We start from the raw sequence: 26,792 nt of genomic DNA, 5'->3' as shown, positions 1-26,792 counted from the left end.
TCATCAGTCAAGAATCACACTCCAAAGTAGATGGAATGGAATTAGATGTGTTCCGAAGCACACCACGTAGCGCCGCGCTGCGCTTCGCAACACCTCGCGGTGAAGAGCAGTTTCTCTGAGTCCTATAGTAACATTGTGTCAGCCTATTTATTATTATATTGGATATTGGATAATCATGATGGCTGCAAATCTGTCTAAGGCATGCACTTACATTATGTGTAGCGCGATTATGATGCACCAGATTTGTCACAATAGGCATGATGACTATTTTTTTATGGTAATTAAAGGACCTTCCCGAAATAGAAACGTCGGTGAAATAATTACTATGTTAGCTAAAAACTTTTCAAGATAGAACAATTCAAAAATCTCATAAAACAGACCTGCCCGACATGCTCCATACAAACAGCTACTCGATTATGACGTCACCGCAAAGTAGCTTGTAGGCATCGCGGGAGAACTTTGTTCGATAGCTTTATTAATTATTGCGTTTATGAAAGTGGTTTTATAAAAAAAGTAGCTTAAAATTACACAAGTTATCGAATGGTATACAAATAATAATATTTAAAAAAAGACTCTACTATCCAACTTTGAAGGAGTATTTAAACAAAAAAATACATTTAAGTTATAAAGCTGAAATTTCACAAGTACTTATTTTAGCCGTTGTCTTTATTTTATTTAAAAAAATCTGCCAAATTTTGACCTTGTTATCATCCCTATTGCCGTCGCGTCGTGTGCCATTTCGTCTTGTTTCTGTGTGATCTGACCGTAACTCGTAACTGACATTTGCGGCGCTACTTTATTTCCAACTTGGTATATACGAGTTAGCTTAGGTAATTATTGAAACGAGATACCATAGGAGGCTTTTGGCCTGATCTTACTTTTATGGATGTCTGGCGCGCAAATCTGTGAAAAATGTGGTTAAGGAGTTACGTTAAATATCCCAACAATCTTACTGTAGTTTGCAGTGAATTGGCTTTACAATTAAACGATTTTGTAACCTTATTTAGATCTGTAGATGTAGACATAAATATTCGAGTACAAAACGAGACGTGTCTGGCTGCTTTCATAATATTTTTCCCTTTCAATCTAGTTTCAAAGTATAATATTTAACTATCTGTTTTGTGTAAAAATTCATACTTTTTCGTGTAAGTGCTTGCTTTTTTCTGGATTACTTAACTGATTGTAATTCAGTGAAGATTTTGACTTAATACATTAACTGTCAAACTCTTAATTAAATTAAAATTTAATCATCATTAAATGTCGGGTCTCAACAGAGTGGGCACCCGAAGATGGACGCCGCCGCCGAGGCCGGCCTAGAAAAAGGTGGCGTGACGAGCTGGAGGCATACCAGCCAGGCTAGCTATCGGTGGCGTAGGAGCGAGAACAGTGGAAGATCCTGGGGGAGGCCTTTACCCAGCAGTGGGACACTATAGGCTAATAAAAAAAATGTCTACGAGTGTGGCTAAACAAACAATGATAAAGATGCGCTTAAAATATTGTAATATTGCAGATGTTACAGGTTGTTCAATAAAATAGTAAAGTAGCAAGTTTATTAGCTTAGGTTTCAAGGAAAACTAAATCATTAAGCGTAACCTACCTGCGTACCTACGTATTTACTCAACAACATTATAAATTGAACATTTTTATTGTTTTACCGTCTTCTATTTAAATATATCCCATGAATGTTTGCTATCACGATTTATGAGTCTGTATCGGTGTGTTCTAGTCAGTGTCACCAGTTCTTTGCAAAATGTTATTGGTACGGGATACCTGAAGCCAGAATACCACATCCATTTTACTTTGTTGTTTAATATAGTCAAACCTGCACTATGTGACAATAAATATTATTTTTTCAGCGATGCTTCTTACCTATAATTATCAGCGATGCTTCTTACCTATAATTATGTTATGTCTGCCGGCTAGTAAAAGAATATTTTATTATAAGTTGCATCTAATCTAAAAGTATTAACCATGCATTCGCTACGTTATTTTATTCATTAATCACGCAGTCACGTCCATACTAATATAATGAAAGTGTGTATGACTGTCTGTATGTGACCTCTTCACGCCCAAACCGCAGAACCGATTTTGCTGTTTGGTATGGAGATAATTTGAGTAAAGTTGATACTTTTTATCCTGGAAAAATGCACGATACCCGATTTTTTGTTACAGTAAAACATTTTATTCGGAATCTTATATTAACTAACAAGTATGACCCTTTAATCAGGTTTCCATCAAGGAATCAGTGCCAATAGTTTTACTCTATCGCCGTAGGGCATCGAAAGTACTTGACTATGCAACACCACTATCGTCTATCTTTAAGGCATTTAGTAGATTCTTGCTGTTCGTGATTGCCATCATCTCGTTGGAAATGTTGACAGACTACTAAACCAGAAAGGGTTATTTTTTATTGACGTTCATTGCACGCTTCTTTGTATTCCTCAAAACATGAGCAGAATTTAAAGTAAGTGAATGAAACTAACTGGATAATTTTCTCTCATGTTACGTTTTGCTTCACTTAGATTTTAGTAGAGTTTGTTTTTAGTTTTTTAACCGACTTCCAAAAAGGAGGAGGTTATATGTTCGTCTGTTTGTATTTTTTTTGTATGTTCAACCATAACTTCGCCGTTTGTGGACCGATTTTCATGATTCTTTTGTTGTTGTACAGGGTTGAATCCGAGTTTGGTACCATGTTCACAAAAATGGTGATCTGATGATGGGATCCTTGAGGAATTGAGGGGACTGCTTGAAATTTGTATGGAAACATATAGTGATTTCGATTTTTTTAAGCATTCGAGGTAAGTGCTACCAAAAAGTAAGATTTTGCACCAGGTTATACCCTGGATCCGAAGGTACCGAACAGAACTTTTTAATCCTTATAGAGACAGGTTCGGGGATTTCGGCGTTGTTTAAACAACTGAAAGCATAAGCCAACACATCAATTTGGTTGATCATCATCATCACAACTATAATTGTACCATTGGTCATCACATTTTAACCCAATGGTACTTTTCGTGATATTTTGCATCGAAGCAGATGTTTTTGATGATTATTTCGCATTTTGTGAACCGATTTTCAAAATTATTGTGTTGTTGTATAGGATAAAATCTTAATTTTGTATAACAATTACGAAAGTGATGAGCTGATGATGGGATCTATGCGCAATCCTTGAAATTTATCAAAACACTCAAAGTGGTTAAAATGTTGTTTCTTGTAATTAAAACATATTATGTTTCGAATAAAGAAATTTCATACGATGGTGTCTCTTGGTTCAAAGGCAACAGAACTCCCGAACCTTTTAAGATAAAATTTTGGAAATTGCAGCATCGCTTAGATAACTGCAAGCATTTACCACAATTTCGCTTACAGTAATATAATATACATAATTAATATTCGTAGTGGTTAGTCTACGCATAAAGCCTTGTCTTGTAGATAACTAAAAAGAGTAAAATTATTATTTTTTAACAAAAAATTGAACCCGACTTTCAAGGAAAAAACAATATTCTTAAAATGACCTAAAAAGTATAAAATAATTCCTATTATTCATTAGTGCCTTTTCAAAATTCGACTAAATCTCCACGAATTCTGTACTCAACTTTTATTCTTTTGAAGTCGGTACTGGCTAAGTTCAATGTCAAGTATCTCAGTTCTGGGCTGGTACCGACTTAAAATTTAGTACAGATTTCGTTGAGATTTAGTTGAATTTTGAAAAGGCACTAATGAATAATAAGAATTATTTCATACTTTTTAGGTCATTTTAAGAATATTGTTTTTTCCTTGGAAGTCGGGTTCAATTTTTTGTTAAAAAATAATTTTAATGATGATTTTGATGATTTACGCGAATGCAATATTATCAAAGTATTTTTTATCACTTACGAACTCAATTTATTAAACCTAAGCGTTTTATTTAAATCGCAAGTGATTTAAAATATTGATAAATTCTATCTAGGTTCCTACCGTAACATTTTGTTCAATTTTGATTGTTCTTATAATAAATTATTAGTAATTTGCTCCTTTATACATAATATTAAATCTTTTTACTACCTGCGTTCGTTTTTAGATAGTTTGTACCAAATTAATGTTACCTAATTATTTTAGTTAAATTAATAGTTATCTTAATTATTTAAGAAGACATATATAAGTTAATCAAATAGTAATTTATGTTATCAATCGTGAATTAATCTCACTTGAAAACCGATCTTTATTTCAGAAATAGAGCGTGGAAGTTGATTTTGTTCGTTTAATTCGATAGATCCCAGACCATCGGATAGGGGTCAATTATCCATTTATCCTTTTAACGAAATTGATAAAACGAAACTAACTCGGGTGATTTTAATTGATCCAGAGCAGGGAATTTTTGAGACGGTTTAAAAACTCGCCAGCATTTGGTGTTCTATAATATTAGTGAGATTTAAACTTTTAGATAATAGGGAATATGTCGAATCAGAGGGTGCTACAACTGCTACTAGCACATACAGTAAATAAACCGACCAAAATTCTACTGCAAACGTCCTAATCGAAATTTTGACAGAAACGTTGTTAAACGTTGAGAAAATGTTTTCAATAAAAATATACTTTGTTCGTCCCCAATTATTATAGCATCTTAGATACTAAGTTAAATTTAATAAAAGCAAAATTACGACTGACGCTACCAGCTACCTTATGAACAACTTATTGATTAGTAAGACTTAAAATTCAAGCTCCTACATAACGTACAGTAGGTGTTTTTAGTTATGTACGTTGAAGTGTGGAGCACTTATAGTCCACCCACCATGTACCTTGTTTACTTCCTCCTTAACCTCCTGATCTTTTGTATATATTTTGTTGTTTACTACCTTTATTTTTTGTACCAACAACCCACCTACTTACCAACGTTTTATAATAGGTATGTTCCAAGCTGTTCGATCATAGATTAGATACAAATTTTCTTACTAACACAATAATAATATTATAATGCCCAGTGTGATTCGCCATTATTGCAATAATATTATCTGATAAATTTGAAGTGAATAAAAAATAACTGTCCGATTTTTTCTCAAAAGATGTATCTAAGCTTGTGATTTAATTTCTTCTCTGGTGCAAATTCCTCTTAGACATCACCCCATTTTCCCGATCTAAATTAATATTATAATTCTCAATCCCTTAAATTCATGATTAATTTCTCATTTTACATTATACTGTAGGAAAACTGTTTACTAAAATAATAACTACAGTTCCTTACATCCTACGGAAAGCAATTTATAATATACATTGTAACTTACTTATTAACATATAGGTAAAAACTATTTTTGCATTAATTTATACATAACAACTTCCACAATCATACTCCTACATACACACCCACTTATGTTTTGAAGTTTCTTTTTTATATTGCACAATCCAACCTACGGATTGCACAATTCAACTACATACTTACTTTAAAATTCAATTAAAGCTATATTCTCACACCGATTTCTCCCTTTTAGATTTTTCTTTGTCAATTGTTCTCTAACAATAGCACTACTCGTAAGTCGTATCACAAGTTGGTTTACCAGTTCTATCAATTCGATTGGATGCACTTATCTTTTATTACAAAAATTTCTGTGAAACGAAATGTGCATTTATTTCATATTTATTAATAAGGGCTATTTCTTTATGCTTTTCTATCCTAAATTATGTTATATTTTAATAATAATAATCTCTATTTGCTCTGTAAATTAGCCTTTTCTGTTACTTTTGTTTTGTATTTTTTCTGTTTACATTATTCCAAACCAGCGCTTTTTTCAATGAAAGTAATCAAGGTATTTACACAAATTGCCGTCAAAATCTTTCATCATAGATCATAGTTATAAATCCTCAATGATTCACCAAATTGTATGGTCCATTTCTTTGTAAAAAATATTTTTCAAGAAAATGGCAAACTAATAGTAAGTATATTTTTGTGAAGCAAAGTATTTCCAAATTGTAACGAAAATATGCAGACATTTTTTGTTTGTGCTAGTTATTTTGTTTAAGTACGTCTTTGTTGATATTTATTGTTTTGTATACACGTTTTTTTGGTGGGAAGGGTGAAACCATTATAGTTGTCTCGTTAATTTTACCTTTTTGTTTCCGTCTAAGAATAGTTTGTTACACATTCAAAAATACATTTGATTGTAAGGTTGACAATAATTTAAAATCTCATTTGAAACATAGGTTTTAGTTGATGTAAGATGTCTAATGCATAAATCTATTATTTTTATTTTTTTGTTATTCTACATTAGAATATCAAGATACCTATCCATACCGTATTTAATTTGAATTATGTCCCTACTCCCTACGTCGCAATATATGTTGTCATGTATGGTTCATAAATATTTATAAATAAAAAATAACTACCTATGCATTAAATATGAAATCAAGGTCTACGAAGAACTTGTAAGTTTTTTCTTCATAATTATGTTTACCTAGAACACTCTTGTGTTAGAATGATGCTGATTTAATTCGTCATCACATTAATGAACGACTGTACGTTTATAATAGTTGTAAGTAGGTTAACTAGATGGCGTCCTCGTCAAATCTGTACTGCTTGCGCGAGCGGGACAGAAAATGTGGGGCGTGAGTGCGAGCGAGAACAACATAGGTTATTATTACGCCTACACTGTGGACAGAAGTCGCACGCGCTCACAAAAAATCCACTCGAGAGCGCAGGCGCAGCTATATTCGCCCACAACTTCAGTTCGGTCAACTTCGTCATTTAGTGGTGACCGAAACGTCGATGTGTGTGGTAGTGAAGTTAACTTTTCTAACAAGAATTCTCACAAAATAACAATAACCTATTAATAAAGTACTGTTGAATCTGCAAAAGTTTTGAGAAACAAATACGTGTCAAAAGTTATCAAAATTGATTTCAATATGTGTGATACGACCAATCCTTCGACGCAAAGTATAGCGGACTACTTAGCTCAGTTGCTCAAAGACAGGAAGCAACTGGCTGCGTTCCCGAATGTTTTCATGCACATGGAGCGACTTTTGGATGAAGGTATTACAAATTTACTTAAAATTCTTTGACAGCTTAGTGTGTACGTGTAATTTTCGCTTCGTTTTGTGTACAATGTGTCATCGTCTGATCATAATTCAATGAGTCTAAAACGTACACGATAATAAGTTTATTTTTGTCTTCGCTCCGGCGAGTTATGGTCTTGTGAAGCTTGTAACACGATCCCACATTTCGAAAAGTGAAGTAAATCAGAACGTCCGTGCCACGACTTGTGGTCAGCATCTGTTTCACTCCAGGTACCTAGCGGACGTCGATTACATTGTAAAATGTACCTAATGAATGTTTAATTTTGACAACCCTAGTCTTAGTTTATTATTTCAATTAGTGCAATTAGTGTTGAGACTAAGAAATGAGGGCGTATAGAAGGATCACGAGCCCTGTGGCTGCGGATAACCTGTTCGTAGGGCCGTGTTACATTCCGCGCGAGCAAAGGAATGTCGCCACTTCGTATAGGTACCGTAGCCCACCGTTTTCAGTCATACAAGATTTGTACGCAAAGCGTTAAGCGGCGCAAGCGTACCGATCAAAATCGGCTATAGGCTATAGCCTCGTTTTATAGTTACTGCTAATAACCAGTCCGCCGGTAGTACGTCCAATGTACTTATCCTTATCTAAGTTACAACTATTAACGGTTTATATTTTTATTTATAACTCCGTATGTTCCGGTTTGTTTATGTTAGATAATAGATTGTGCACTTTGTATGCAGGCATGCTCTCTTTTCTATTGTGGAATGTATTTAAATTATTATTAAGTGACATAATATAATTAAGTAAATTAACTTTTTCTTACTTCTTACGATTTGACTTAAAATTTGCATATATTCTTATTTAAGTAGTTAATTTTTATAAGGCTCAGTCTTAATTTATTTATCTTGATTAAGTAGTATAATTTATTCTTATTACTTTTACAATCGCTGACTTATCTGAGCGCCCTCGAATTATAACTCTAATCTTTAAATACTTTCTGATGCCGTGGTCAATGCACTTATTCTATTCTGAGATGGATTATAAGTGCGAATACTGTTATCAACCGGATGCATAATGTATATATAGGTAAGTATTTATATTATAACGAAATGCTGTTGAGATGTGTTTCCTAGTTATTATTTTTAGTTCTTATCTGGGACATTTGGAATAGAGAAGATTCCATAAATGTTAGAAAACGTGAAACATATAATTATACCTACAATACATACTTACAATGATATCAAACCTTTGCACACGTTAAAATGACGTCACTCAAATTAAAAAAAAATGATAACAAATTGTTACTAGCTATTGTCAATATAAATGAGTGTCTTAATGTCCAAGTATTCGAAGCAGGTTTTATATGAAGATTTTGGAGTTTGTTAAAATTGCTAAATCTGAGACCACCAATGCTTTGTCCTGATTAATCACAACCATAAACCTATTATATAAATATTCTAATAACATTAAAAGTAGCAAGTAGAATATGTAACTATGAATTCAAGGCACGTCTAAAAGCAAGGACCGCTGTGACACCTCATACTATGTCATAGAACAGTAACAATTTACGAGCTAGTCCTCGTGGAGTGATCCAAGAATTGTAATTTGATTTAAAAAGAAAACAATGTGTCTTAAGAGCGCTCCCGACTCAAAAAATCAAACATCGTCACACTCACGCCCGTCTTTCATATGCCAGGTGAAAAAGGACGACGCGGAATCATCGTCAAGTTAGTTTTACTTGAATAAAAGACGAACTATAATGATAATGAAAAAATTGTTTTGAGCAAACTTAGGTTTTATCAATGCCTTTTTAGATATTAAAAAATATTAAAGAAAAGACAGTCAACTTCGAAGATCCAAGCAAAAATGCGTCTTAAACAAGGTTTTTTGTTAAAAAGAAACTATCGAGCATTTTTTCAGTAATCGACAATCGTGTTTTCGTCTTGAGCATTTCTTCATGAACTGAAGTTACTAGTGTTAAAAAATCAGTTTTCTAGACCATACAGATTTTGAGATCTAGGTTTAAGTATGTAGTCAAGTTAGGGTCAGGTGCGCTCTTAATACATTTATGTTAATATTGAAAACATCTGAATTATGGCAGAGGTGTCTAATAGTACCTTCAAGCTTTGATATTCGTACACTTAGAGGATATAAAACCTGTTTGGATTTTTTTATTTTCTTAATCATACTTAGGTTAAGCGCTTATTCCACTTGTCCTATTTAGAAGTCCTAGCTAGGATCCTACATAGGAGACTAATTAGAAGCTTCTTATTCCACTTGTCCTAATTTAGTGACTAAATCAGTTGTCATTTTGGTCAGACGTCTTCTTAATGGCTCCAGTTCTATCAAAGCAACAAAAATTGGTCTTCTCATAGGCTTAGCTGTTTGCTCAATGAAAATAAAAATAAATAAAAGGCGAAAAAAATGGTTCAAAGAATTTTTGCTCCACGAAAAATTATGAATTATGAACTTTCTGAACTACTTGGAAATAGCAGACTTAAGAAATTACCAACGAATGGATTCCAGATCTTATAACATAATATAAATTGACTTTAATACAGATTTAGCAGTTCCCACTACAGATAAAAGGTTGAAACCATCTGGCAACACTGATTTAGTCAGCTAGAAGCCACATTTTTTCCGATTTAGGATCCTAGCTTTCTAAATGTTATTCCACTTGACTAAATTTTTTTGGATCCTAGCTAGGACATCCTAGCTAGGATAAGTGGAATAAGCGCTTTAGGGAGCTTGAAATTATTCTTGCTTTGAAAAAATATTGATCTGCTTTGGCAACATTGTTCCATTGTCATTATCACTGATTGTTTTCTCCATGGTTGTAAATACTAATTACAAACTTTAAGTTTCAGTTTTTTCTTTCTTTGCTTTCCTTTTATCAATCGCTTTGATTATAAAAAAATCCCATATCAAAAAAATATTATGTATACGTACTGTTTCACTGTGCATAACACAAGTTTTACTTGTGTTGTTTAAATATTTTATTAGTAAAAAAGGGGTACCGGGTATTGCAAAATTAGTTCTATATTACTATGCATTATGCATGTATCGAGTACCTAAACCTTTTATGTATAGAAGGTCTACATAGTAGATTTGCTGCAATATAGGTTTAATTATGTCTAGAAATCAAATATTTAACTTAACATGGTCACTAATTCTCACATAGGTAGATCAATGATATGCAAATACATAGTCAAAAGGTCTCTAGTCATGGGAACCTCTAAAGTAAACGTTTGTTTCACTATATGTAAATTGATTGTTTAATAACACTAAAAATCACTTTATACTTACACCTAAAATTTAGGTTGAGCTCATTTATATGCGGCCACAGAAATCACAGGGCAACCAAAATAAGTACTAATTGAATTAAATTTTTGAATAACATACAGTAGGTAGGTGATGTAATGATAAATGAAGAGATGGAGAAAACCTTTGCAAATTGTAATTGGAACTTTAACCTAAGACAATAAAAATACATTTTTGATTATTTTAAGAAATTACGTATTTCAAGAACTAAAAGATTGTTCTTGTAGAAATCGTACCTTAATACCTTAACAAAGTACACATCATTCGTCATGACAAAGCCATGCAATGATTGCTTATTGTAAGTTGATATTATTTAGTAATCAATCATACTTATCAAGATGAGTTGTTACTATTAGCATTTATGTTATTGATTAAATCCCTTCCGATGACCTGGTATGCAATATTGTCTTTGTCGATAAGATATTTATGATTTATTGATGGATACATGGATAAAAAATTACGAGTACCCATATTTACATCATATTTACTGATAAACTTTATCTTATATGAAGCACTTATAAAAGTGTAAGATTAATCCACGATAAAACGATAAAAAACGAGTTTAATAGCCTTTCCAAGTGTTGTCACTTATAGATAAGCCAGTTTCTTAATGCAAGCAAATTGTAAGGTTTTTTTAAATTGAGCAAGGCTATCTATTATAATCTTAACATAATATACAATTCAGTATCAAAATTTAGAAACTTGGTACGTATACTTTTTGTAACTTCAGCAGTCTAAATTATGTGACAATAATTTTAATTCAGTTCCTAAAATAAGTTGTCGAAAACAGATAATTCTTTAGCAAGTTGTTGCAAAAGTAACCTTGTTTATGTCGAAATACTTTCTTGTCGCAATTACAAGCCTGTATTCTGTCGCGGCACTAAGTGCTCGAATGTTGCTTAAATCTCCACTTAAAGTCGAATCAAAATAACTAATAATAAAGCAATTGTTGTGCGTAGGTGCTTCTTTGATGTTTGGTTCGGCAACCCTGAAAACGAAGCCTTAGCAGGGTCATTATAAGGTTGTTTTGAGATTAGGTATTTGTGCCCACCTCGATGACCAAATGAGGGTAGTCGTGGGCAGCGTGGAGGTGTCTAGCCAAGGCTGTTCCAGTCATTCTCTAACGCGTATTAAACACGTAGGCCGCTCAATAATTAATACATCTGACTCAAATCGAACTAAGCATATAAACAAGCTAACAGTGGCCTATTTACGACTCCACTTCGATATCCATACTTGAAATAGAAAACGAAATTCTGATGTAAAATGTAAAAGTGGTGAAGCCAGCAGAGATGAAGCCTTGAAGGGATATAGGTGCTTATTCTTCTAGTTCTTTAAATGTTTTTATTTTAAAGGAAAAAAATTATAGACTTCCAAACGTTGCTCAGTTGTATCCTCTCTCAAGCTCCGGAAATCTCTGACATCGATATTCTCGCTTCGAAAGCTTTTGTCACGTACAAAGTCAATTACCTGCGTAAAAAAATTTAGAAAACGCAGCAGCAAATATTGACTTGCGTTTCATTATCGCAGTGACCTCGATAGAGCTGCACTCTTGGAGAACTGGTTCATACAACCCATTCTTCATCCGTTCCCACACTATAAGTGTCTTAATCACAAACGACGTGATCGTTCAACTAATGAGATTTCTACTGGCGGAAAGTTGTGGTCGCGAACTGTTCTATTTGCAACAACGGTAACCCCGACAGCGTTTACTCTCTCCTCTCCACAGTTACATGGAACAATACAGATGCCTATAATGAAGAATTTAGATGACGCGTCCATTCTTAATAATGAAAAAAATATGATGTAAAAGAACGGTTTGATGCATAGACCTTCAAAATACTTTAAATATACTAATGTATAGACTGCAATTAATGAGTAATAGTAGCCGTCTACAAAAATACACCAATTGGTGAATTTGTAATGTAGCCTCATTAAGGAAAGTGCAAATAGATATTTAAAAACTGCTGATTAGAAATAAAACAAGCAGATAAGATGCAAAAATATTCATTCGCCCGCATAATTTGAAATAAATATTCATATTTTGGCACTTGCAGGGAGAAAACTAACTCAAAACACTCTGCGTTTTCCATTACAATGCCACGTAGGCGTTGATTGTATAAATTGTATGAAAATCGCTCTCTATAGGCCTCGAAGTGAACCTGTCTTGTGGGTGTGACAGGCCTACGCGGAGAGTTAACCTACAAGTACACATTTTGGTGCCGTAACACCCAAACCTACGCACTTTGAATGAATGGAATGCATTCATCAAACTGCTGTACCTACCCAAAAATTTAAAGCATTGAATCACAGCAAGAAAATATAATTCATTGTACTTCGGGAGTGCCGGTAAAAGTTTAAATTAAAAAAAAACTGCTGTTTTGTAACTGGCGTATCTTTTCAATGCGCGAAGGAGAGGGGAATAATAGTAATTACTAGTAATCCTATCCTCTCACTTCGTTTTGCGAATTTTCAATCAGGATCACGTGAACTGTCTATCGGATTCGGGAATTAAACATTTTTAACCATCATAATACCATTGCAGACAGTCGGAAAAGAAGTTTTCACTTTCAAAATTATTTATTGCATCTAATAAGTGCATGTGCTCCATATTATTTTGCTTTGTCTTATTTGCCGAATTCGTTTGCGTGTGTCTACTCATAAAATAATAATTAAAAGGATGAGAAAGTCTCATCAGTACCGTTAGTGTTCACTAGCTATTAGCTACTTTCATGTTTGTTTTTTGACTTTGTTTTGTTTTTTTAATTAGCTCAATATACAGTTATTATAGAGATTATAGTTTTGTTTGAATAAACAATTAGTGCAGTTATCAGATTCGCTTTTGTTTTATCTAAAATATTTATTCTAGTGATATTAATTTCATACCTTTACCTTTATTGCGTAAACGTGATTATTTCATACAGTAAATATAATTTCGACCTCAAGATAACTGATATAAATGTCTCTTATTAACATAATGGCTGAATATTCAATGAGTACATACGCATTTAACAAGAATTATATCAATATTCAATACCAACATATAGGTTAAAACTGGAAAATATTCACGTTGTTCATTGTAGGTACATAGATTTTCAATAATATCGCTGGCCCCGGGCAATATAGCGGTAAACGCCGGTTACGCCCTTTTTAATGTTATTTGATTTTTGGCTTTGAGTCTAAATTACACCCATTTTTTTTTTCATTTTTTTAAATAACATTTTGGGTATAATAAATGACATTTACAGCTTTATTGAATGGTAAATTCTTTTACGACTAAAACTGTATTCTTGCATTACTCTATGAAACAACTAAAAAACCGGCCAAGTGCGTATCGGGGCAATTGCGCGGGGCAATATAGGGTTCCGTAGTACCGCTAGTTTTTGATAATGTTTATATATTATGGTCAATGAATGCACATTAATTATAACGTGTTTTACACTACTAAAAATATCATTTCAGTTACGTTCAAAGGAATTTGAACGAAAAGTTCCTTTATACTTCGCCGAATATTTTTTTAGTTGATCGACTATTACTCAATAACTTATGAAGTCTTCTTAGCCGTGATAATTTTCAGACAGACGGATAGACGGACGGACAGACCGAAACTATAAGGGTTCTTTGTTGACTACGGAACCCTGAAAACCGGTGAAGATACGATACAGCTAAGCTTTCGCTGTAAGATTCCCCAACAATATCGCTTATTAGTTGTATTATACATTTTTCAATTATTTAAATAATTTTTTACAGTATTACAATTATTGTGATAATTATGATTAAATAAGTAAAAAAATTAACTTTCATATGACACTTGAAACGCTTGTTTTGGACTACTGTATGCTGCACTATTAAAACAAATTAGCTTATTTTGTCTCTCCTTTAAAAAACGATTTTTGATATTACGCCTTTATTGCCCGGGACCTGCCATATTATTGTTAGTTTTATCGCAAATATTGTGATTTGTGAGTAAGGACCAGCATCAAATTAATAGAAGCAAAAGGTCAATTGCTTCCCACATTTTACCATAAAACTGTAGCGATTCTAGATAGTTGGTTATATACTAGATCTAGCAATAATTTAAGCTAAAGGGCTCCTTTCACAAAATCTAAATATGTAAATAGACATTAGACAAGAAGTCTGTTTAAATCTGTCGCCGAGACGAGTATTGTCTTTTTGTAACAGATAATACTCGTCTCGGCAGTGTGTAAAATATATATTTTATTCATAGAGGTTTTTCGAAAATTTGAAACTATAATATATAGGTGAAACTGCATCAATATGACCCAAATTGTTTAACAGATGTTTTATCGCAAGCGCAAAACATGGGTGTGCTGAGAAACGGACGTTCGTCCTTTGAAGACGGATGAGGGGGATAAGATAGACAAAAAAATGATTAAAACCGTAAATGGTTTGTCTGTCTAGATAATATTGGAGTAAAACGTTCGAATAGCGTATTATCTCCGACCGTTGCGATATCTTCAGCTTAACCTAAAGGAAGTTGCCTGGAAAATTGCCGCAATTTGGTTTTAATAGTTGCCGTTTAATTTATGTTAAATGTGTATACCTATTCTCTAAAAAAATAAAATATACTCGAGGATCATGCTTATGCTCAAAACTCTCAAGTAGTTTTGTTATTTTAAATATCTAATATAAGTCATTAGAATGGCCAGCAATGCAACAAGCTTCTCTAACTTCTTAATTGATAGCATTTTTATATAGATCTCCATTGTGTAATGATAGCTGATAAGTACTACGATTTAAGTTATCCAGCCTTCCATCTACTTTATTATTATAAGTTTGTTCGTACCAAAAAATGGCTACTCTCTCAAACATCTACTTATAGAAAGGATAAACAATATTTTTTATAAAATATTCCTTGCCTGTCGCTTATTTCCCATGGTTCCGCATGCACCAAGGTCTAAGCCGTCGTCATGGGCATATGTAAAACTAATGAACATGTTAAATGAATTACAATAGCATTTTCCTTAATTAATATTTTATTTGTACTTCTTTATATCTTTATTACCTAGGTACATTTGAGCTGATGGATACTACGGAGTATCAACTGTCAGTAGATTATCTCTTTGCGCAAACTTTAAAATTAACAGCCGCAACCTTTGCCAAATTTTGTGCGAGTTCAAAGTCCGCAGTTAACATTTCACGAAATTTGAATCAAACCATCTTTAATAAATACGTGGTCATTTGGCTAACGTTTCCGCCGTTTCAGTGATATACGCATCCTGGTTATATTTGAAAAGGTCATACCTGCTTCACCTAGTTTCATAAGCTTGCTCTATTTTACTTCGGAGTCAATAGGATATTTAACTTTATAAAAAACATTGTGATAAAATACTCTCTATTGTGTCCAAGTGCTAACAAGCGTAGGAGATGCGGATTTAAAATGGAATGGCTATTACATTTGATTGACAGCTAAATTCGTGTAAAATTTACCATGAGTCAGATTTAATACTTCATATGTCGCTTAATAGATAGGAATAACTTTATTTACATTGTTTACCTATTGTGGGCGCGATACGGCGTGACCTTCAGGCTGAACTAATCGCACACGCATCGCGCGAGCACGCTCTCTGAACTACTGTTTTATTTTATTTATGCATCGTTTTATGTCCTTGATAACAGGTTTATCATTTATGTCATAGCAATAAAAATACCGGAGTAAAATTTATTATTTTCTCATAGTTTTTGAGAAAAGCAACCCTGACGCAACGGCAATTCAATCTGGAAGATTTTAAAATTTCAAGAATATGATCCTCTTTTAAAATGTATAATTTTCATGCCAAAATAGCTAGTAGCAATCAAGCGTGATAGTTTTGAATTGGTGAATATTTATCGATTTGCATGTCAAAATAATGATGTTGTTCCATCATCCATTGGCTAAATAAAATATTTAATAGGTACCCTTTTTTTTGATGCGCAAGGGAAACCCATCATGGTGCCCCGGGTTGGGGACGTGCCCCAGTTAGCTGAAGCACCACGGGGGTATGTGGGACTCTTACCCACTAAAACCACCTGCTTGTGGTTTGCCTTCAGGCGTATACGGAGGGATGTCCTGGATCTGTCTAACTAACACCCTCCACGACCGGCCGGTCAAAAAGGAACAGGTTTCCTCCAAAATAAAGGAACACTTAGGCAAACTGAAGCGTTCCCCTCGGCGCCGGGATTAGCTAAGCCGGGCAGGTTCCCATCCTTGCCCGGAGCCCCGGATTAGACAGAAGTTTGGAGGTTCGCGTAACGACGCCTCCGCACTTCCGTCCTACGCCGGCGCGGCGGAGTGAAACAGATGATCCATAATATAAAAAATAAAATAAATATAAATAAATAAAATATATTTTTATTCAAAATGGGTATCATGATACACTTTTTGAAAGTCGAACGATTCATCCTCTCTGTTCCGCTCCGCGACCTCTTTCTGCGAAAGGAAGGTTTCAAAGAAAGAGACCGCCGCCTGTCAGGCCTCATCGCTCTCGAGCATGCATCAAACCTAAGCACCGCCATGAGATCATAGCGGTGCACGGCCCAACGATCGCACACCTCGAGTGTGCTGGGCCGTGTCCTCCGCAGCGCCGCACTCATGGGCCATGGCAAGCTGGGGTAGGCTCCCTCCTGGCGATCTTACATAAGTACGCATTGAAACATCCGTGTCTGGTGTGTACCTGTGTAAGGCGAAAGGTGAGGGGTTTTCTCTTGACTGGATTGGACTGGACTGAACTCGACGGAGATCCTGAGCCTTATGTTGACCGTATTGGGACTGCGCCAGTTCCTCACCCCACCTCCTCAACAGCCACTGCTCTCCCAGCCTTTGGACCCGCTGGAACTCCTCCCAATGCAGGTCTTCGCCCCGCGACCTCCTCTCTGAAACGAGGAGGTGCAACTCGGCAAAGGCTGTCGCAACAAGCTCCCACGGCGGGTCTCCCGCCAGGGCTGTGGCTGCCTGTTCCGCGCATCGCATCATAGTACAGTGCAGTGTGGGCCTAATAGCCATGCACTAGTGCCTTTAGGAGCATTCGTTGGCAGGGTCGCGGTTGTGTATCCCTCGTATCCCGTGGCTCTGCCTAAAGCGGAAAGTAGGAACACTCGTTGGATTTTTATATTGCTATACTCCGACAGACTCCGGAGTACAGCCGCCTGCAGGCTTCGCTGGGCCCTCCTATATTAGGCAGGAGCCGCCCTTACGACCTTCAATTCCAACTATTGGAAATGTGGGCCGAAGGTCCACCTCCCGTCCAGGATGAGTCCAAGACATTTATGCGTTGGACCCAGTCGTAGCCGGAATCCCAGAGGTTCGGACCCAGAACCGAACCTTGGGGGACGACGCACTCGACTATCCTCCTCTCAATGGACCCCGACCCGTCCTCGTACACGACAGCCTCCCGAGATACGGGGGCACTCCAAAGTAGATCAGTGCCTCCCGTATTACGCTGTGAGGGAGGCTGTTGAAGGCGTTGGCGATGTCGAGCGACACCACCACCACCACCTCCCCTCGACGTTCCGCTTCACTTCGAAACCCAAACTGACTGTCAGACAGCTTGGTCCCGGGTCCTTCCTCCAAATATTTAATCGGTACTCTACGTTACAAAATATATTTATACTAAACTTATCTTAGATGTTATCTATCAACACAACATTGAAAACGTTATAGAACCTATAATTTTATTAGAGCACGACCTATTTGATGCCAACTAGGTAGTTGGCATCAATCACTATAGGTATAGTGCTTAGGGGCTGAAAATATATACAATATACATACTAGATTTTACTACAAAGGTATGATGTCAACGTTAGTAGCCACTAGCCACGACCTAGTTATCGCATTTTACTTGTTAGTGCGATGACGCACCCAGAGAATACAGTTATAGTCGGTTACTAGATTAGTTCGACACGCTGCATCCTAATTCCTAAATTTATGCCAACTTTGAGAAACTTCTGTTATTTCTTTGTAGACTGTACATCTAAGACGATTCACTTGCGATGAGATAATAATACTTATTATACAGAATAAAGTTTAGTATGGTAGGTAGTATAAGTGAAAATGCTTTACTATTCTTTATTGCCTCAGAAAGTAGTTTCTGTGATAATCTATTATTTTTACATAATATGAGACATAGGTAATTGTTTTCTACTAGAGACTATTTTATACGTTTTAAAATATTCATGCTGACTATAAATTGGAACTTTGTTTACTGGCCCTACTTTGTTGCTGCTTCGGAAAATTACGAACTTTCTCTGAAACGGGTATTTACGTAAGAAAATTCTGATCTTTAAAATTGACCTAACCGTAACTGTAATATAAAATATAATGTTGGTACCAGTCGATTTTAAATATTATGTATCTGAAACGCTATATACGCAAATTTTGATCTAAATAGATGGACCGTAACTACAAACATTGTGAATCTAATTATTACGTATATATCTATAAGACAAAAACTCGCTATTATAAAATGTAATCAAGAATTATTTTACGCATCATTAATAAGATTTTTTTATCTAACTTATCAAACACCATCTACATAAACGATTTGTATTCACTTTTTGCTTTTGTTTTTACAACAGACAAAACTATTTTGTCTCATGCTGAAATAAAATTGGTCGGTGACCTCACGGATTAGGCTAGAATTGATTTCGGTAAGACGCTAAGTGAAAATGAAACACCGCTAGATCTGAAAACCATGTCAGGCCACAGATAATAATTGTCATGCTACCAAATCGGTCTGCATGTTAACTTTCTACTCACAAACGATAAAGGTTTGAGGACAGCAGCATGTTTTGCATTTTCTTTTAGGTTCCTAATTGTTTCTCTATAAATTTTTACCTTGGCATAATAATAGCCGTGGAAGTAAAGATATTTGGAAAAGATCAATAATGAAATCTACGATTTTAACCATGGTGTCATAAGATGTTCAAACGTAACTTGTTTGCTTGCTAGATTCCACCGAAAAGTTCTCATCAAATGCACATTTGAAACGATGATTATTTTAGCAGCCCTGAATATTGCTAACGGTTTGGACAAATAGACACATAATGTCGAAAGTGCCACTGTTGCGCCACACGTGGGATGCGCCGGCGCCGGTCGGCTTGTCGGCTCTAGCAGCCTCCATTCATTTCGCATTAAGCAATTTTGTGAACGCATAACGTTTACCGATTCATTCACGAGATTGTGCAACTAATGCTCGATTTAACTATCTGTAAATTTGTCAATCGCCAACTAATATTAGTTTATATCCGTAATTGATGACTTTGGTTGCGAAATGCGTTTACTTCCAGTTAAATTTACATTCGTATTAAATTTGTGTTGTGTGGGATAAGATTTAAATTCTCATTTGAATTTCGAATAAGCTGTGACGCTTAAATCATCTTTTTCCTAGCAACTAAAAATACTACATGTGATTCATTGAATCATTGCTGTGAAGTTAGCCGTTTGTCGTGATCGTACGTAGCTGATTAGTTGTTTCTATCTCTTTTCCTCTTGTTTTGCGACGTTTGTTACTTTCTACCTTACCTTATCACGTTCGTTGCCCCTCACACATGTGTCGATTTATTTATTCAATTTCATACGTATTTCATTTACTCACACCTTATCCTGCAACTGTATATTTATGATTGAGCGTGAGATAAAATCTATGGCATAATTTTTAATTTGAATTTTCTAAAATGTATTCTAAAATTGTAATCGCTATACTTAAATAATTTTAAAAAATCATAACTTACAACTTTATAACATAAGCATTCCTAACTAAGTAATTAAAAACAATTAATTGTATACGTTGACTCCGCCCGCATATTACATTATCGATCTCTCCTGCATCATGTTCAATATTTTGGCTTTCTGTACCTTCATATTTTTCCCCTATTAGATTTTTAGGGTTACGTACCCAAAGGGTAAAAACGGGACCCTATTACTTCAATGTATGTCCGTCTGTCTGTCTCCAGGCTGTATCTCAAGAACCGCTTTAGCTACTTTCTTATATTAGCTTACTTCTGCTTAGCTTACTTCTGAAACTTACATAGAATGTGTTACATATCTGTTGCCGCTATAACAAATACTAAAAACAAAATAAAATTAATATTTACAGGGGATTCCCATTCAAGAAACGTGATTTTTTTACCTTTTTTGCTCGTAATCAATAATAGGCACTTGAAATTTTCATAAAATCCTTAATTATTTTTGTACTTTAATAATTAATAAGTAATACAATTTAAATAAAATAAATATTTAAGGGGGCTCCCGTACGTTACGGAACCCTTCGTGCGCGAGTCCGACTCGCACATGGCCGATTTTTTAAATTACCTGTATCCACTTCTAAACATTATATTATTTTAGTTCCTTTAAAATGTATATTAAATAATATATTTTGTATTTTTAATAGGGCACCAGCTACTAACGTTTGGTAGATCGTAGGGCTTTCTAGCTCTTGAAAAAGTAATACTGATTGATATTATCAGTAACTGATATAGTAATAGATTTAAAATAGTTATTGTTTTGTAAGACGTAAATTATTTTATTATACTTACCTATTTGAAGATAAGAACAAATATAAAAGTTTTTGATTTTGCTGATAAACCTACTGATTACATTTTGAAACAGATATCTATTGCTACCGAATTAGATAATATTATATATTTATCACGATAAAGTTCAATAAACCTTGTATTTATTCAACTTTGTTTATTTTTGTTTACTTTGACTGAATATTGGTTGGTTACTCATTTTTTTGCCGATATATTTTGTACCATTCCAAATGTCCATCCAACGTATCATGACGTAATAAATTTAACCTTCTTCCTTCATTTTTCCTCTAATATGTAATTTCATTTGTTGTTACAGGTATGTGGCTAATTACTCGAGTGTGAAGGCAGAATCGTGAGTAATTAGAAGCACTATTTATTCTTACAATACCTATTCAAAATGATAAAGGTCCGCCTAAGAATGTCCTTACGAAGGTGACGTTATCTGAGTTTTAGTTTTGCGTGAATATTGAAATGTAGCTAATATAATTAACAGAATAATTCAGTCGCATTTCTCTGACTCTTAGTAATAATTGATATATTTAATATTTCCCTATTTCTGTTAGAATTTCTTAGTTCATCAGTTCTACATTAAAACAATCCTTTACTACTATTTAGTAAATGTATTTGGAATGTACATGGATTCTAACTGGCGGGTAGTTTACACGTGATGAATTTAAATAGTTTATTGTTATTTACAATTCAGCTCTACAGTTGAATAGTGAATACCACCATTTATCTAATTCTAAAACAATGCAAGGCTTGGCTGGTACGCCGTAATAAAAATAACAAGATATTTTGTATAGGAGTGGTCTATGGCTGTCCCTAATCAATGGACCGTGGAGACCTAAAATTATTATAGTTGCTGCTTCATTTACATCCTTTTGTGCTTCGTAAAAAGTACTTTATGTAAATCATGATACGTTATTGATAACAATAGAACCATAAATTTTATTTTGTAATAAATTTGTCGCAATGGTTTTTCTTAATTTCAATTAAAAGGTTGATTCCACAACTACTACTTCAAAGTTCAAACTATCCACGGTAAAACAAATTACCATAATCATTGTACCTTTTACAAATTATATGGTCTACAACACAGGGTATATTTAACTTGAGGACTGTAACCGCAGGACTTGTGTTTTTTATACAATTATTATTTTTCAACGTTAGGTACGTTCAAAAATATTGTAGTAACATTTGTTCGGATATTCATTTACCATATTTCATATGATTGAAATGATAAAAAATATTAACTATGATTTTTAATATTTTATCAGAAGATATCTAATAAAAGAATCTTATTATCCGTATCAAGGAAACTAAGTGATGTTCTTATCTTTTATCTACAGATGATGTCCTACATGAGATAAAACGTTAATAAATGATAGTAGATAGATATTTACGCACAAAGTACGATACCGTGGCGAGCCAATGGGTCGCGGTTCCGTGCCGCTTCCGCCGCGCCTGCGCCGGCGCGTAAACAATCCGTCGCTCCCTGGGAAACGTGCACTATTGTTATAAATAATCTTTTTATATTCGTAAATATCTCTCTCTCACTCTTCGTCCCTCTTTCTCTTCGTCATTGTCATTTGGTAACACGCCCTTCACAAGCCTAGTATCGCATCACAGATGTTTACTATGATTCCTCTAGTAAGTATATTATAATCTGCAAACGCTCTACTGTTATCTACATAAGTTATTTAAATGTGTTTACTTCAAAGTAAACTATTGCAAAGATAAAGTTATTGACATCCTAGAAAAGTCGCCATAAAAACTGTCATGATGTAAGTGTTAGCGGGAATCTGAACCTTAAAAGGCACGCGTAAATCCAGTTGACTTCCTACACTGCTCATTTAGTTGATATAGGAAGCTCGTAAGAGGCAAGCGAAAACGTGTTTCTAGTTGATGTGTTTTTATGACATGAAAATAATACTTACTACGAGCGACTAGTTATATAAACCTCAGATATTAACTATGGACTTAACGAACGAGATTGCAAGGGCAAGTCGCAACTCGCAACATTGTTTGGTGTCATTCATGCCATGTAATAAGTAGCATATAATATAATAATAAACATAAAAAATACTTAATGATAATAAAAATTACAAAAAATATATAGGTATTTAAAAAAAGACTACGTCGATGTTTAACAAAACTTAATAGACAGAATAATAGAAGATAGAACAATAGAATTCCAAGAATCCACGATCGAAGGATTAAAATCCAAGTACATAACAAGTAAGTACTTTATGTCAAAAGTAATACAAATAAAACATCACAAGTACTATTGCCATAAATTACTCACATAAATAAAGTGGTCCCAATTAACTTAACGGTTTATGGAAAAAGATACAAAGAAAAAGCGCATTAATAACGAAGAAATCTGACAACATTTAAAAATCTGAGGAGTATAAAATTATGAACAACAAGCAAGTAATAATGCCTCAGGCAAGACCATAATAAAGAAAGCGACATAAGTATGAAAGGGACTGAGAAAGCTTTAAAGATTGTCCAGTCAGGAATAGCTTAAGGGCTTTCACGGTTTTTGTTTTGGGCTTGTAACTTTAAACATAGATAAAAAATAGAAACTGTTTTTTATGAAAAAAAAATTGTTCATAGGTAAATATTGTAAAACAGTAATGAATAAATAAACACAACCGTCACTATTTTGAAAAAAATGCGTTCCTTACTCCGGAATAATCAATGATAATTTAGGAGATAAGCAAAAAGATAGGCACAAGGAGAAATAAAGACATTTATACTCAATTGTTTAACAAAATCTTTAACATTCACGAATCTTTCATGTCATAGTTATGAAATTATTATATGCGTAGAAGATTGATACTATTTTGTGTGTATTGTGTTACAAATTGTTATTATTATCATCAGGGATTATGCAACAAAAGTGCGTCGGCGCAGATTTCGTCACCGCGGAAAACGCGCTGGCCCATTAAATTGTTTTATTATGAACTCGACGCCATATCGTATATTTTTGGCTGGAGTTAGATGCTCATCTGTTGGGACATCGTCCAAAGAGTAATTAGCGAGTCCAAACTAACTATGGTTTTTGTAATATTTAAAAATTAGCCTTTCAGAATTCTGATTTAAACAGGACAGTCCCTTAAATTTGCACTACATGCTATTTTTTCTTGTACTTAAATATTGTAATCACTGATAAAAAATGTTTGGTATCGTAGTTAAAAGTGTTTTGCTACTACAAGGCACTTAAACTTTTAGAAATGGCCTGTTCTCGCTCTTGACATGATACAACACTTACAGGGTGAGTGTTTTTATGTAAGAGGTACACAGAAAAGGAAATGAAATTTTAACATAAAACGGTTGTTTCTAAATGTAGTTACAAGACATTTGAATGAAATCGTAAAAAGCTACCTTCATCAGCGTTCAAATACACTCGACGCCTAAAAGTACACAGGAAACAAAATGTGCCAAAAAGTCTCTGGAAAGTGATCGTGCCAATATTCAAAAATATGTGTGATGTAAAACACTTGTTTTGCTCTAAATGTTGGCATCGACGATTAATAACGAACCTGTTATAGGTTTAGGTTTAAAGAGTTTATTCTCAGAAGACATACAGTCACTTATATGAGAACTTAAAACTAAAGTTACATTTTTTTTACAATGGTCATATTACAGTAATATATAAATACACAGTAGTATAAGTTGTTTTAATAGTATTTTATTGTTCCACCAACAATATATTTCATATTTGCTTTAAGTAAGTTTAATTACTATTATTTTATAAAATATTAAACTAGCGGGCTCGACGCGATGGCATCGTCCCGTCAGATCTATTGTGTTATTTACAAAAAAAATTAATAAAATCTGTTCAGGTGTACCAAACATTTGCTTACACAATATTATTACGTTTATTTTATAGAATTCAATGAATGTGTTGTAATAGTTTTTTCTTATATATTATGTTAAATGAGCTAGCATTTTTAACATCTACAGGCAATTTGTTGTACAGTTGTGCTCCCTCAAAACTCATGGTTTTCTTGCCATAATTAGTACGAACTTTGGGTAATACAAGCATAGTTATATTATGTTTAGATTTATATATACTCTTTAAATATTAAAAAAAAACCCCATCTTTGTACACAACTGACTTATATTGCAACACAATTGACAGCATTGAAGATCGAGTTCAATGCCCGATTTTTCGTCATAGCACGCACTCAGCTAGATGCTGCCAGCGCAGCGCTGTCACCTGTATCAAGTGATTTATTTTCATTACCGTAGCAGATAAAGACAATTGATATTTTCGCAATCAAAATATAGTTGTGAATGAATAGTAGTTCCAAAGAAGTAGATTCTAAACAGGAATGAAAATGCTACAGTGTATCTGTGTTAAAAACTAAACTACGTAGAAGTGAATGTAACACACTTAAATGTTCACTTAGCTCTCAAGTCACAAACGAAACACATTGTTGCACTCACAGGGGTCATAAAATACGGCCACGCACCAATCTCCGTAATAGGCAATGCACGAATTGACGTTTTATTATCATGCTCACTTACCTGCTTGCAGCTTTCCAATTTCGCACTATACAGTACGATTTCAACAATACCTACTTCGAATTGTTTTCGTTTAATTGAATGATACAATCAAGGCTCATTGAATAGTTTCCATATCAATTTTATTATTTAATGTTGCTCAATGCTCAATTTTAATTGTTCACCTATATTTCGTGGCAAACATGATTTGGACTTTGAGCCAAACTTTACCTCCTCGTAGTAAATTGTAACTCTCTATTAAATATAAATAGCACATCGATTTAATATTGGCGTTTCCGATATATATTCTTTAATAAATTACCGAATATTCATCAACTAAGAGAAGAACAGGAAATCGATGTTATAAAATCCCAAAGCGTGAATGGATACTCGATACCATTATTTTGTTAATCACTGTAATATCTTATATGTTATATTTTTACTTTTATTATTATTATTATTTTCTGGAATGTTGTAATGTTTAAAACTTTCATAAAACACTGCTCCAATCCTGAGAAAATATTTTGTACTACGTTCTAAAGAACTACTTTTTCAGTTTTTAATGTAACCATAGGAACTAAAGAAATAAATCTCTTGATAATTTTTTCTAATAAAGCCTCTATATGAATTACTAACCATCTGCCACATTTCATTAATTTTTTTCTATCTCGATTAAATAATATTTCTTGTGCGCTATTCAGTATTCACGTTGGATGTGATGAGCTTATTAGTTACTTATAATCATTTGGCTAATAGCAAATGAATATATCCCACTAGATCATATCGCATCCCGGTGGTTCGGCGTGGGAGACGTGGAACATCGACCCCGTATGCACCTATAAATACATTCATTCCAAGCATGTTTGGAACTCCCAATCTCGCTTCTGTCTTTAAAAAAATATTTTTAATGAAGCTCATCAAGACGGCTCTTTATAACTAAATAAATAACTGGATTCATTATAACATTTTTTATGTCTCGCTTTTCTTTGTAGTCTGTGTTTATTTCAGAACTACTTTTGTACTGTCATGCTATTTAGGTAGATTATAGATAGGTACAGCAGGGCCCCCGTAGGGCTACTGGCGCCTGTGTGCAAAAAAAGGATTTTGACGCCCCTTTAGCTTTAGGCAAATTTTTTGGGTCCTTGATTTTGGCGCCCCTAAAGATGGCGATATGGCGCCCGTGTGCATTGCACACATTGCACATATGGTAGCGGGGCCCTGAGGTACAGTACCAACTGTTTAATAATAATTTTAACGATACAATATTTTGCATTTAAATAAGCAAATAATAATTATTGAAGTAGTCTAATAAAAATTTTAATAGCCTGGCAGGCATCAAATACTTTGATTAACTGACTTTGATCATAAATGCAAATCTAGTTATTTATTTTTAGAATTGATTTATTTGATAGAAGAGTTACTTTACAAGACAACTCTTCTA

General features: G+C 34.1%; 1 protein-coding gene across 8 annotated transcripts in view; it reads left to right on the top strand.

The window, feature by feature from the left end:
* Window positions 1-6,670: 6,670 nt before the first annotated feature.
* Window positions 6,671-26,792, top strand: part of LOC121725778 (protein held out wings) — a 62,252-nt gene continuing 42,130 nt past the window's right edge. For 7 of the 8 annotated variants that reach the window (XM_042112888.1, XM_042112886.1, XM_042112892.1 and 4 more), the window contains exon 1: window positions 6,671-7,000. In XM_042112888.1, the coding sequence (XP_041968822.1) occupies window positions 6,874-7,000 (127 nt within the window). In that variant the 5' untranslated portion in view covers window positions 6,671-6,873. The remainder of the gene's footprint in view (window positions 7,001-26,792) is intronic. The other variant, XM_042112890.1, reaches the window with a different exon arrangement.

The sequence above is a fragment of the Aricia agestis genome, chromosome 3 (assembly GCF_905147365.1).
Source record: "Aricia agestis chromosome 3, ilAriAges1.1, whole genome shotgun sequence".
Lineage (NCBI taxonomy): Eukaryota > Metazoa > Arthropoda > Insecta > Lepidoptera > Lycaenidae > Aricia > Aricia agestis.
This window is presented reverse-complemented; position numbering and strand designations above follow the sequence as displayed.